Source organism: Lissotriton helveticus, chromosome 1_2 (assembly GCF_964261635.1).
Source record: "Lissotriton helveticus chromosome 1_2, aLisHel1.1, whole genome shotgun sequence".
Lineage (NCBI taxonomy): Eukaryota > Metazoa > Chordata > Amphibia > Caudata > Salamandridae > Lissotriton > Lissotriton helveticus.
Window position 1 is genome coordinate 231,698,213 of NC_136058.1, and position 14,926 is coordinate 231,713,138.

General features: G+C 43.8%; 1 protein-coding gene across 1 annotated transcript in view; it reads left to right on the forward strand.

The window, feature by feature from the left end:
• Positions 1-14,926, forward strand: part of LOC144799989 (cytochrome P450 4B1-like) — a 216,099-nt gene that overhangs the window by 98,341 nt on the left and 102,832 nt on the right. The window contains exon 4 of the mRNA XM_078671646.1: positions 10,817-10,944. Within this exon, the coding sequence (XP_078527772.1) occupies positions 10,817-10,944 (128 nt within the window). The remainder of the gene's footprint in view (positions 1-10,816; positions 10,945-14,926) is intronic.

The following is a 14,926-nucleotide window of genomic DNA, read 5'->3' on the forward strand; positions in this document are numbered from 1 at the left end:
TGCTATTTCGCACACTGTTCCCATATTCTCACAGTTTTTGTTCGTGATGTCTCTGCGTTGTGGCGCGGAAAAGTTCTCCGAGGAAAACTGATGTCGGCACTCCGGGGTGTGGCTTATGTGACCTCGCTGACGTCACGCCCGCGGACGACGTCAGGATGGAATCATGTGGTACCGCCCCCGGCGCGCAGAGATGCTGTGGCAAAGAAAAATTTCCGGATACAGTCTCACGCCTGGGGATAATTATACGTTAAGGAATCTGCGTCTAGAATCGTCTCTACCAGATACATCGTTACCGAAGGTTAGTAAATTGTACGATAAGTGTGTCATCGCCATAGGTATTATAAACACGATATGAGTCCGCCAGTTTATAATTGATTCTTGTTGACGAGTCATGTTAAAAACCAGCAAAGCAAATGAAGAAAGGTCAGCAGCATCAGGCTACCAATTGCCTCCCACATCCCTGACCCCATAGCAGCACCGAGCAGGCCCCATACCTACAACGATGGCAAAGCGCCCTCGAATGAGGGGGTGTTAAATCAAAGTGTTGCAACACTTGGATGAGTGTGAAGCAGGTGAATTCAATGCAAATGAGATATTTAAATACGGGACGCCAAATACGTGAAAACTTGGCAGCAGTATGGGCCAGATTACGCAAGAGTTGTTCTAGCACCATCACATGCCATATGCATTAAAGCCATAGATCAACAGGTGGTGCCGTGGTTTCTTCCAGGCAAGTGCTATGCGCTGATGGGCAGGATGTAGTAGGTGACTATTAAGGCACCAGTTTGTGTGTGTCATCGCTTCCAAAGATAAAGGTTGGATACCCAATATGACAGTGGTATAAGTATGAGATGTTGGGTACCCCCCTACTCCCTTAATGTGCCCCAGGCTCTCCTTCCAGTACGTACTTATATGGAACAGGACCAGCAACATTTGGCAGAAGTCACCTCTCTCTGCTCTGCATCGACAGCAAAGGGGAGACGAAGAGGGTTATATAGTGTGGAGGCGGGTCGCCGTGTAACACCACTAAACTATCCATTTAAATGTAATACCACTGAACTATCTATTTATAAGCCGTCTCCTGTTGAGGAATGCTATGGTGTGTTTTGGGGATATCCCACCACAGACTTTCCCATTGCTTAGCCGAGATGCCTTCCAAGGTACTGTCCTCCAACCTAGTTTGGCAAGTGTGCTTATGTAGGGGTGTGGAGTGCTGCAAGGCACTGTACATGTTAGAGATCAGACCTGTAGAGCCAGTGTAGGTCCTTAAAAGCTTTTCGAAGTGAGTGTAATCTTGGGAGTGTAGTCTCCCTTGCAGTTGGGGGAAAGCAGTGTCCAGTGGCGCAACAGGTTATTTATGGACAATTTTTTAATTTTATTTAGGTGCTGCTAATTCCCGTTTTTATTCAGCTCTGCTTCGCGTTATTGCATATGATGAAGTAAAGCTGTAGACCTGACACACCAAACACCCTGGTAAGACCTTTACATCATTAGAGTCCAAAATATTTAATTATATTAGCACCCTCCGATGGGTCTTTTTAACATCCTTCACAACAATCCCTTTGCAACTGTTTTCAAACCGCCAGGCAATGCAGAAGATCGAATTTTGGCCCTTAAAACAAAAGCACCTCACTCCAATGATTTGACTCTGGTTTGCTTTGTGACAGCCTCATTTTTGTTTTTAGCTAGTCAGTCTGTTGTATGTTAATACTTGAAGTGGACACGAGCACACTAGCGTGTCAATTTCTAATAATAATGCACGAGGTATGTTTTGACTTGAAGTGAGCCGCGTGCGATGTGCATGTTTGCCATATGGTATGTGGATGTTTGAATTGTGGTCAGGAGATATAGGCATGATGAAGTGGCGGTTAAACATTCTTACTTTGAACTTGACGAGTGGCAGACAAGAAATAAACAGCTCTACACAGTACCTGTTTTCTTCATCGTTATTTGGAATTCATGAACCGTAAAGGACACTTTTTCCACACAGTCCGCGAGTTAAAACATAATTTATTTGGCATGGTTCTGTTCAGAAAGCTTACCAATTACTAACTTAGTGGATTTGAGGTCCACCGTGGGTTTTCATGGTTCAGCAGGGCTAGAATGATGAAAGCTATGTTACAATACAGATTGTAGAGCCACATTTTGGAATCCGAGATTTCATTATGGCAGCACTCTGGAGTGACTCCAACACCTTTCTACAGTTGTTTCTGCAGTGCAAGGTGACAATAGAGGGATTACCATTTGTGATACAAATGGACGGTTTGTAGGTTACACTAGAGAGGCCAAAAGATGGATCACAAAGCCAACTTACAAATGTAGGGGCTTATGATGAGCACCCGTGACACTTTTGCGCCGCCGGTGCATCACTTTTTGTGACGCACCGGCGGCGTACAAAATGCACCATTTTGCGCCCTATTTACAAAGTGATGCATCTAGCCAGATGCGTCACTTTGTAAACCCCTACGCTACATTATATCTGCGTTGAGTATAATATATGCAGGGTGGGCGTTCCCCCGCATCAAAGCCTCATAGAAGTGGCCCTTTGAAATCTTTCAGATTTCAGTGCGCCACTTCTAGGTCGCCATTGCATGAAAACATTACGCCTGCCTCATGGCAGACAGGCGTAAGGGTGACGCAGGCCCTTTCACATGGGGCTTTCCCCATGTGAAAGTACACATTGCTGGAGTTGCGTCTGTTTTCAGACACAGACAGCCCCCAGCAATGTGCCACTTTTGCACATACAGATACGTCAGGAATACTGTCCTATCTGTAGCTCCATGCGACATGATGCGCCGCAATTTAAATACGGCACAGCTATGATGTCGCAAGGAGGGTGCCCTGAGAAGGGTTGCATCACTGCTTTGTCGCAGTGATGAGACACTTCTCATAAATGTGGCAGGTACTGTTTGTATGAGAAAATGAGGCAGCATGTGCCCAGCGATGTATACCAGGCTCCTCGCCACCAGTTGAAACTGTGGGCATGCAAGTTGTCAGCACCAATAACAGGTTTGCCATATGAAGAGTAAACCCATAAGATAAGTCACTCTTGATCAACATTATGTTATATTTCTTCTGCACAAGAGCAAATTTAATCTGTAATTGTGGATTTATCACTAGGGTAAGGCAGGGGGCAGGGGAGGGGTCAGTTGACTAATACTATTTCAATTAAATCATTCTTGGTATTGATGGTGCATGGGGCTGTGGTGCACTCAATGGATGAGAATGATGTTGTGGACTCCAGTGCAGGGTGGGTCTGCTAAATTGCCTAGCATTGCTTATCGTCTTTGTTATTCAGGATGATTTTATGCCCCAGAGCAAACAGATTATCGAAAGTTGTATTTGTGTTGTCTACATACCATCTCTCAGTATGCTCAAATCTGGGATAAACTGAATCAGACAGGAGATCATGCATGTCAAGGGAGTGTCTCAGACCTTGGCTTGTATTTATAAGGCCATTTTTTAAGTAGGAGCTTGTGATCAAGGTCTGCAATAGCGTTTAGGGTGGAAGTGGCATTACGTGTTGGGTAACACCATGCCCAGTGGGTTTTCTTCATGGCGCAGTTGAAGAACATATGGGGCAGATACAGCCAAAAGGCCAGTGTGCAGTTCCTTAGATCCTTCATTTGGACCTGCCAAGCATATTCACTGCTGACCTGGTGTGTGGTACCAGTGAACGAAGATCAAAACCCGCAGCTACTTTGGACCTACCTTTCAAACAGTCTCACCATTGCATCCTTCATGCACTCATGCGTGGTTTAGTTATTCTCACTCAGATCAAGAATTTCCTTGTTCCCACTGTGGCAAGCAAATCATTACAGTCTCTCCTATTTCCTTAAAACTCAACTTCTTCATGAAACTGGGCAGATGAGACGTTTCCAGTCTTGCCAGCACATCTGTACCTACAGTGTGGTTTGGTTAATCTGTTTGGCTTTTCTGGAAGGAAAAGCTGTAGGGTTCACTACATTGGAGGCAAGGCCAAACTTGAATGCCTCCTTATCAAACACCTGTCATTTTGAGTATTGGTTAGTTTCTTCTTTCTCATGACCCTATTTGCTCTCGGCTCTCTTGTTGCCCCTCTCAGGCTCCGGGTGAAGGAGGACCACCAGATGGATGGGGTGATTGTGAGATCCTTCATTGATGAAACTATGTTAACAATTAATTTTGTAATCTCACTGGTTTCTGACTCTAATCAGTTGTCGTCCTCTATGTATGAGAAAGCCGAAATGTTTGCAAAGAACTAATAAACAGTCATGGCCGCAATGTTAGAACCTTTTAATTCTGCAATAGGCCAGTTTATTTAGCTTCAGGCTCTTCAGTGCAGACAATCTCCACACTCTGGTCACCCCTGTTTTGAATGGCCCTTTATCTTCCATATACTGCAAAGTACTGATTATTGTTTTGTTCCTTCTGAAGTCTGGAATTTAGTGATCATATTGCTTAAACACCAATGTATCCTTTCCTTGTTGGTGGTTACTACACAGTATTGTGTGGGCGCTGTTGTTTACCACTGGCATGGTTAGAAGTCTGCGTGCTTAACATGCATGGCGCACAGGTGTTCATTCTCCCAGGGTGTGGCGCACAGTGCACCCTAGGGTTCAGCGTTCTATACACCAGTTGGTCTGCGTGTATGGGTATCTTTATCTGTCACCATCTCTCCATCGATATATGTTTATCTGTTGGTCTGGGTGCATGTTTGCTAGTATGTGTTGTGTGTACATGTATATCTGTGCATTGTCCCTGTGTGTATGCAGTAACGTAAAACCAGACCCAGGGCCAGAAACCAAGTTCAACTATGGCAAAAATATACAAAGTGCCCGCACTCTGCAGGACGCCTTAACTAGAACTGGGCCATCAGGGCATGGCTGGGTCATGGCAGCCAATGCTTTATTTGAGCAGGTCGTTTCCGGTGCTCAGCACCGGCTCTTAATTGTCAACACCGGCGCTTGTGATAGTCTGCCACAAGGTGACGCTGTCTCTATAATTTAAGAAACAACAACCAATTGCCAATACTGCTATTAATTCACAACAACGAATGGACAGAGAAGAACAGAAGTGAAACTAGTTCTTCAAATCAATTATTCATTTGCATTGATCTATTTATTTCAAATACAGAGTCACACTATATTAATTCTGCGACAACTTTTCTTCATTATCAAAAGATTAGCGTTAAATATACAGGAGCGAGAAAGGGAAGAGGAATCCTTCCTGAAACTCTTTACACTCACTTGTGGCTAACATTCAATCAAGCATTCATTCATAGAACCTCATTCATACTCCTATGTATACTTCTCACAGACTTCGTGAACAAGATTGGAAAAAGAAAAAAAAGGGGGGGGGAGAAAAGAAGCAAATCAAATATATATCAATAACTGTGTTTGACACAACTGGTGTTGGTCAAATAGTATACTTAAAGCATACTTGAAAAAGAAACAATTGCTAATTTATACAATAGGCCATCAAAATATATAAAACAATTTCAAATTGGGTTTTTTAACATTCCCAAAATTTTTTTAAAAAAACCAATTTGAAATTGTTTTATATATTTTAATGGCCTATTGTATAAATTAGCAATTGTTTCTTTTTCAAGTATGCTTTAAGTATACTATTTGACTAACACCAGTTGTGTCAAACACAGTTATTGATATATATTTGATTTGCTTCTTTTCTTCCCCCCCCCTTTTTTTTTCTTTTTCCAATCTTGTTCACGAAGTCTGTGAGAAGTATACATATGAGTATGAATGAGGTTTTATGAGTGAATGCTTGATTGAATGTTAGCCACAAGTGAGTGTAAAGAGTTTCAGGAAGGATTCCTCTTCCCTTTCTCTCTCCTGTATAGTTAACGCTAATCTTTTGATAATGAAGAAAAGTTGTCGCAGAATTAATATAGTGTGACTCTGTATTTGAAATAAATAGATCAATACAAATGAATAATTGATTTGAAGAACTAGTTTCACTTCTGTTCTTCTCTGTCCATTCGTTGTTGTGAATTAATTGCAGTATTGGCAATTGGTTGTTGTTTCTTGGATTTCAAGGCTTGGCCTTACTGCAAATAAGCCAAACCCTTTCTTTGTTTCACGATGTCTCTATAATTTAGAGATGACCAAAACAACAGTTAATTATGAATTCAGTATACCCTAAAAATGACTGTTATTTGCCACCCAAAACATTTTTACAGCTTTGGGGGCCTGAATTAGTACGAATTGTAGGTGTGATGGTTAGTAGTTGTGTTGGTACTATCATTGGCAGCAGAACAAGGGCAATATGTGATGGATGCTGCAGTGACCTCCTAACAAGAGCACTGGCACTTTTTTGTATTTTTTTTTTTACAAATTAAGCACTGATGACAGCCCATCCTACTTTAAAAGCAGTCAAGAGCGACCATCCCACTGGGAAACTGCCAGAGGTATAGTGCTTGTCCAGATGTGAACAAACATTGGATTGTCAACATAACAAGTGTGTTTATGAAGCCCAAATCCTCCACCTCTCAGCACTGTTTAACAGCTTCTATATACTGCCCCCCCACCACTAATGATACTCATTTTTTGACCTCGGCCTCAGACATAGGACAGCAAAAGAAAGGACATGGTACGCCTACTGGTTTCCTTTTTCATTGAGCTTCTTGGGATTTGCACACAGACTAAAACACCAAAATATAAGCAATATCTGCTAATTTGTGAGACAGGAAGGAATACTTAAATGAGAAACAAACCTGTAAAGAACAATAGAAAATGCATTAGACTTATGAATTGTCTTTTTGCTGTGACACACTGTTCCAAGTAACTGCTTCTCTGCTTTGCTGAACTGCCCTTCTGCCTGCTTATCTTCAACCACAACTTTTTCACGCAGAAATGTGAGGAAAAATGTGAATTTTTAGATATATATTTGAGGTTTGCAGGGGATTCTGGGTGAGAAAATGCTGGGAGATCCGCGCAATCCACACCACCCTGGACTCCCCTGTGTGTATAGTTTTCAAAAATATTTAAAGTTGGCAGATTTTCCCTACAGACAATGTACACCCTGGCAGAGAAAGACAGAAAAGACAAATATTACTGCACAACCATCTATTCCTCAACTGCACACACACATACTGGCTGGATTTGGCACGAGGGTGAATGAAAAGATCAAAATGTACATTTTATTAAGCAGAGATTCCACAGATTTGAATTACACTGTTAATAATTGAAAGTTAAAAAGCCATGAACTAATGAATCACAGCTCGTGAGATGTAAAGCCATGACAAGGCATCAATTGCTCTACAGACATTCACACACCTTTCATGCGTGACACACCCAAAACCATTCACACAGCCAGCCCAGGGCCCAGCACATTACAACACTCATATCAAAAGACACTGTAATTCAAGGGCCCATCACTTTCATACACCCAAATGGCGGACACAGCTGTCACGCCGGCTGGGGGCTGACAGAGTGTGTGGACTGGTATTTGGCTAGCAGTGTGTGTAGTGACCGTCATACTGCCAACCAAGTGCCAGTCCAAGCACACTGCCAGCCAAGCGTCAGTCCACACAAAATGCTAGCCAAGCACCATCCAATTTCTTTCTTTTTTTTAAACAAAAAATCAAACACAACCCTATTGGAAGTACATACAAAAGCAATACCCACAAACACAGCAGCTCTAACTAAATATGTCGCCCTAATGCCAACCGTAAAATCTGAACAAAACATATTAAATACAGGCAAGTCAGCTCAATTTTACGCTCACAGTTGCTCCCAATAAATCAGTTGTATTTGGTACAATTTAAAACATGTAGACTCGTCACCAGGATTAGAAGGACATTCGGGGGCAGTACATACGACTCTCTTTCCGCACGCCTCATCGAACACAGACTCTTCATCTCCTACTAGGAAATTTTTTTGGGGCATGGAAGGAATGTCATTTTCTACACACGCTGGTAGGCAAGCGCCAGTCCACACACACCGCCAGGCAAATGCCAGTCCACATACACTGTCAGGCAAGTGCCAGTCTACATACACCACCAGCCAAGCATCAGTCCATACACACCACCAACCAGTCACAGGTCCACACACACCATCGCCAATGCCAATGCACACACAGCCAGCCAAATGCCAGTAAACGCAGACCATCTGTCGAACTCTAGCTCACACACACACAAACTTTCCCTGGTGTCAATTGGACCTACAAATATTACCAATCTGCCCACATGGACAGAAACAGCAAACTTATGTCCCCAAAGACCTAAGGGGCCAATCCCTGAATTGCTCTAATTCCCTGGTGTCTAGTGGCTTCTGCCCCACCCCCACCCCCTAGGGCAGATCGGCCTAAAAATGGGTGATCTGCCCTCATGGGGAGGAGGGGCAGAATACAAACAAAAATGCCCCTCAAGAGGAGCAACCATTGCCCAAGGGGGTCTCTCCACTAACAACCACAAAATCCCTGGTGGTTCAGTGATATTCCACCCACGCCCACCCCCAGGAGGCAGATCGACCTAAAAACAGCCGATGTGCCCTTTGAGGGGTCAGAATACCTAAATAAATTCTCCCCCAAGGGGAGCAATCCTTGCACAAGGGGTCACCCCCACACATAATTTATGCATATACAAATTATCCCTGGAGTTCTAGTGGGTCTCCGCTCCCCTAGGGGACCGAAACATGGATATATTTATTGCCCCCTTGGAAAGCGATCCTTGTCCAAGGGGTCACTCCCCATACACACAAAAATCCCTGGTGGTACAGTGAGTGGATTCCTGCTCCACAATCACCGCCCTCACTGCGATCGTGGAGGAGGAATCCACTCCAAACAGACACAGGGGGAAAGGAAAAATCATTTTCCCCATGACTGTTTTCCCCCTCACCAAACTCCCTCAGAGAAGGACTCTCACTAATCACGTCCCCTCCTTATGACGCGCTGGAAGCAAATGGCTTCCAGTGCATTGTGGCTACATTTAATGATGTTGGTGCGCCATACGCGTGCCAGCGTCATCAGATCACTGAAGGAGGGGTCAGGGCTGGCTGCGGGAGTGCTTCCGCTGCCATCCCAGGTAGCGCATGCAAATGGACGGCCAATGGGAGTAGCGCCAGCGCTTCCCCCGTGGGTGAAGGGGTTCCCACTATGGGCCCCCAAAGTCAGTTACTGACAGCCTTTTGTGTTGGACAGAACAAGTCGGTTAGGCTGTCAGAATCCGAAATCGTAATCGGTCCGTTGGAAACGCTGTCCATTGAGCTGTACGAATCGGCTCTGGCCGGTCGGAAATGTTTCTGAGTCGGTTAGAAACATGGATTCTGGCACAGGTTAGAAAAATCCTAATTCCATTCGGAGCCTTTCCGACCGACATCGTAATTAGGCCCTCATTAATAGAGCATGAGAACAAAATGATGTTTCTGAATGCTTTTAAATGAGAGAAAATGATTCTCCCATTTCAAAGTGTGGCATTTACAAACAGCAGGCATCTTGCTCCTACTGTCTGGTAGACACAGTGCCATATTTTTTGAAAAACTTGTCATTTTCTTTTAAATCGAGAAACCTAAAATGAAGAAAACTATTTTTATGAAAACATTGTCTTAATATTTTTCTCTACTTTAATTTAAGTCCTAATGTTTTAAAAAGCATGTTTCTTCACTTTAACATCCTCACATTTAAACAAATTACTGTTTTTTCCTGTTATAAATATGACACCATATATACAGGCTACTGGTTGTAAAATGCCTGCTGTTTTTAAAGACACTTTGACATGGGGGAAAATTAAAATGATGAGTTGTATGTAATGCATATAAGCATAAAGTTAACTCTTCAGTTGAATTTCAAAGTGTCGCATTTACACACAGCAGGCATCTTGCTTCTTGTGGCGGGTTTACACACAGTCATATTTAGAACTGAAAAACACAGTCATTTTTTTTAAATGAGTGAAATTTAAAGTGAAGAAAAATTTTCAGTCAAGTACAGATATGTTTTCCTTATTGCAAACATTTTTTGCAGAAAATTTTTCTGCACTTTAAATTTCTCCCATTAAAAAAAATAAATGGTTGTATATTTGTGTTGTACATGTAACGGTGCACCATGCACTCACTGACCCACATTAGCCTTATCATAGTACTCCTAGTCGCAGTATTTCGTTCAAGCAATAATAGCGGTCTTCTTGAACATTATGTTTAAAGTCAATGAAGTTGGGTATGGTAGTGTTGGGTAAAAATGATCAAGTTACTTGGCCTTCAGTAGCTCATAATGGTTTTTACTGAGCAGAAGTAGCTCTCATTACCAGGGCCGGACTGGCCAAAGCGGGCACCGGGCAATCCCCCGGTGCGCCACACGGGTGGGGGCCGCTTTGGGCCCCTGGGGGCGGTTTTTGTTACAAGGCCGTTTTTGCAGCATAGCTGCAAAATCGGCCCTGTACCAAAATCACCGAAAACCGGCCCTGGCAAAGAGCTCAGTGGCACCTCCAACCCCCCCCAATTGGGGTTGGGGGGGCAGGGTGGGGAGGGGGCGGCCGAGTCCTTTGCCAGGGCCGGTTGTGGTTCCCAGTCCGGCCCTGCTCATTACAGAAAAGGTTACAGACCCCTGATCTAAAAAATGTACAGAAACTATTTTAAGTGTTAATGCAGATCACAGGAAAATGCATGTCTCCAATATTTTATTGAGAGTTTTGGAGGTATTGGGAAGTTATTTTGTTGTGAGGGTGTGACATAGCAATACATTAATACATGAACAACACATTCATTTGTATTGGTGGTGTTATGGATGAATACGCTTCTTTTAACATACTTATTTCCTAATAAAGTTCCAATCTTTTAAAATATTGTCCTGCTTTTAACCCCCTAGTGATTTCTTTGTCCCATAGGAAGAGGATTGCTGGTTTTGTCCGGGCCAAAGTGGTTCCAGCATCGAAGACTGTTGACTCCTGGGTTTCACTATGATGTTTTAAAACCTTACGTGGAATTGATCTCGAACTCAACCAAAATTATGCTGGTATGGATTTATATGGCTTTTCATGCAAGCCATCTTTTATTTATACTCGCATTTCTAGAGGGTGGTTTGCACAGAAGCAGGGATTGCTTAATATGGTCTACTATTAATGCCTGCTTTAAAAACATCACAGTATGATTTAATCTTTGCTTATGTGCATGTATTTTTTTGCCATGCTGTTTCTTCATATGAAGTAGTTCTGAACAGGTGTTTATTCAGAACATACATACACATGGGTAAATACCTGCAGTGGGATAGGAACTGGCTTTATGGGTATTTACAGAATTGTTTTCCTCTGTAAAGGCATTTTCTCACTTACATGTAGTGTGGTGTTTGCACGGGATATGAACTTTGTCCTAAAAATAGGGCTTCCCCCAACTTTAAATTGAGCAAAGGAACCGTGAGTTTGGCAAATAGGATACCATCTGCTCTATGATGCTTATGCTAGATTTGACAAATTAACCATTTGTACTATTCGAAAAGTTGATTGAAATTTGGCAGACTCTTAAGCAGGTTGGATAAAGTAATAACTCTGGTTAGAACAAAGGGTCGGCCGGTGGCAGCAATCCCCCCTGCTTGGGTAAAAACCAATTGGGGGAGGATGTGAGCACTAGTTCAGAAATACCAACTATAAACAGGCCCCAAGTTGATCAAAGTAACACTATCATAAATTCCTTGACCCCCTCGAACACACAACCAGCAGGCTTGATACATGCCCCCTCGTGTTTGCCTGCCACCAGCAGGGAAGTTCCCCAGGGAGCACCAAAAGGCATACATCGGGCGATGGTCCATAGACAAGCTTCACCCCCCCCAGTGAGCCAGAGCCACCTACAGAACTCCGCTACTAAGGGGCATTCCAACACGTCTGTTACTCTCAATCTACCTCCTGACGTAGCCCCTTATGTAATTATCCTTACAGGAGTTCCAGTGATGAGACCAGATCAGTCGGAGACTTATGGCGAGCTTAAAAACAAAACCATGTTCTGGTTAAATAAGTGTAGGCCTCTAGTACGCATGGAACAAGGGGAAATACTAATGGTCCGGCGGGTGAACTGGGTAGGAACTAGGCCTAATGACAACACGGGGGATTGCGTGGTGGTTAACTTTAGAAACATGCAGGTTGTTGACCAGATACTAAGGTGTGGGGCCCAACCACGGATTCGAGTAACATCAGGTCTATGCCCCTTAGCTTTTTTTACCCCAAGGGGGCCTATAATTGGGAGCATGACACGGATGGTTTGAGAGGTAGAGAGTGGAACCTAGCTGGGCATAGTCATAGACCTCACTACGTAGCCATGAGGAACCAGGGTGGGATTGATCTTCAGAATAGATTCGACCTCTTGTCGACCCTAGAAGAACTGGATTGATTAGGGATAGACACAAACCCCAGGCAAGACCAAGATAGGATTAAGAGTTCTGAACAGAATAAGGCATCCCTGACCAAAACATCGCGATGCGAGTTATTGCAGAGGAGGGATGATAAGGGGGTAACTATCACAGAGAGATCACAATCACGTACTGCAGCTGAGAAAGAGATAACAGGGCCAGATAGCAGTGCTTCAGGCACCCAACTTACACATTTACATACATTTGCTGACCCAAACGAAATCTCGATAAATGAGGGAAACGTAACTATTCACCCTCTTATGTCCGGGGTAAGAAGACCCGTTAGGCAGGACGGGTTAAAAATAATATCCTGGAATGTAGCAGGACTTGCTGCCAAATATGAGGACCAGGAATGGAGGCAATACATTACAGGGTTTCATGTTATATGTCTTCAGGAGACCTGGATGATTGATTGTAACTATTTCTCCCTGGAGGGGTTTAAGTGCTTCTCAGTCCCTGCCCAAAGGTCAGCATCAGGGAGAGCCATGGGGGTTTGATTATATACGTAGCTCTTCTTATAGAAGGGGTTTGGTCCAATATCAACTGGGCATCACACAACATACAGGCTGTGGGCTTCCTCTCAAAAGGGATAAACATCACCCTGGTTAAATGGTATAATGAGGTGGGAGCAAACGGGAAGGGAAATATAGTAAAAGAACTAGACTCTGGCCTAAATGCCCAGTTGTCGACTGCGAAGTCGGTAGTAGTTCCATCTGTAGTTCTCGAAGGTGATTTTAACTGTCATCTGTGCGCGAACCTAAGACCATTTAACAAGGATTGGTCGCGGTGCACAGTGGAGAAAGGGCCACACTTCCTGCATTCACTAGAAGGGGTGGACTTAGATAAGGTGCTGAAAGGCCACAATTTAGTCCACATTATGGACCTGATAGGAATGGGTAGTGGGGGTGAGCTTAATCCCACCTTTAAGGGCAGAGGATGTCGATCTTACATTGACTATATCATGGTCTCATCCATACTTAAAACCTGGGTCAGCAGGGCAGATATAGAAAGTTGCATATTTAGTGATCATAACCCTCTGGTGTTGGAGTTAAAAGGCCCAACTATCAAAAATGTATCACGTGGGGTAGGCTCTGTGGAGACGATATCAGATCAAGGAAGGAGACTTAGATGGTCAAAAATAGACGGGGAAAGTTTTTATAAAAGCTTAATAACCACAGGGGCAGGAGCATTTAATGTTTGCCTCGACCCCAATATTGAGGGGGCTGCGGTAGTAACTGCATTCGAAGAGACGGCGCACCTCATTGAATAACTATTAAAGACCACTAAGACTAGGATTTTAACTACCACACCTAGATGGTTTGATAAAGAATGCTCAAAGGCGCATAAAGAGCTTAAATCTAGCCTAAAATTGCTTCCCAGGGATAATACCTATATAGCCCAATTCAGGCTGACATATAAGAAGGCACTAAAAACCCGCAAAACTAGCCTCCAAACGCAAGTCTGGGTGGACCTAAGGGAGGCGGCCGACAGAAGAGACCTGACTGAGTTCTGGAAAATTATAAATAAACAATGTTTCCAGGACTCAAATGCCCCACAAATTTTAAATACTATTTTGCCAGAGCGTTGGTATTCCCTTTTTAAAGATTTATAGAATCATACGGGTGAAATAAACAATGATGAGGGGCAGAGGCTATAATTGACTGCAAGGCCAGAGATCACCCTGCCAGAAGTGGAAGGGGCCATCCTGGGGCTAACTAAAAATAAGGCGCCTGGCCCGGATGGCATTCCTCCCGACCTAAATCTCAGTGAAGTGGAGTTGTGGACACCTATTCTCATGAGGGTCCTGAACGCGGCAGTGGAGGTGGGTCTGCCGAGCTCTTGGTCCTCGGCAACAATAGTGCCGATATTTAAAAAAGGAAATCTGGATGACCCCCAATGCTATCGCCCGATATCGTTGATTGATGTCACGGCGAAGGTGCTGGGCCGTGTTGTCCTAAATCGCCTGACGGAATGGGCAGATAAACACCAGATAATAACGGACACCCAATATGGGTTGAGGGAGGGAAGGTCAACTACGGATTAATGCTGAACCTCTACTTGCTGGTTGCTAAGTACACCATAGCCAGTAAGGATGCGGTCTACCTGGGGTTCATGGATCTCTCTGTGGCTTTTGATCATGTGAACAGGGAGAAACTATGGGCCCTAATGATAGACCTAGGGGTGGACCGGGATTTAGTCAACATCCTTAAGGCCTTGTACTGGAACACAACTGCGTCTGTCCATTTTAACCAAGACGGAAGTAGGACTTCATTTTTCCTATGCACTAGTGGAGTGCGGCAGGTCTGTATTTTAGCTCCCTTTTTGTTTTCACTTTATATCAATAACTTAGATAGGGAATTATGCAAACTTGAAGTGTACTCTCCTCAAGTAGGCCCCCGTCCAGTCCCCGTCCTGCTTTACGCGGACGACGCGGTGCTGTTAGCCCGGACACCGCGGGGGTTACAGAGGCTGATTGATGGATTTGTAAGTTTTATGTCCACACTTGATTTATCAGCAAACCTGGACAAATCGTATTTCATGCTAGCGGGGGCCAGACCAAACAAGAAATTTTCTTATAAGATAGGAATTCATAAAATCG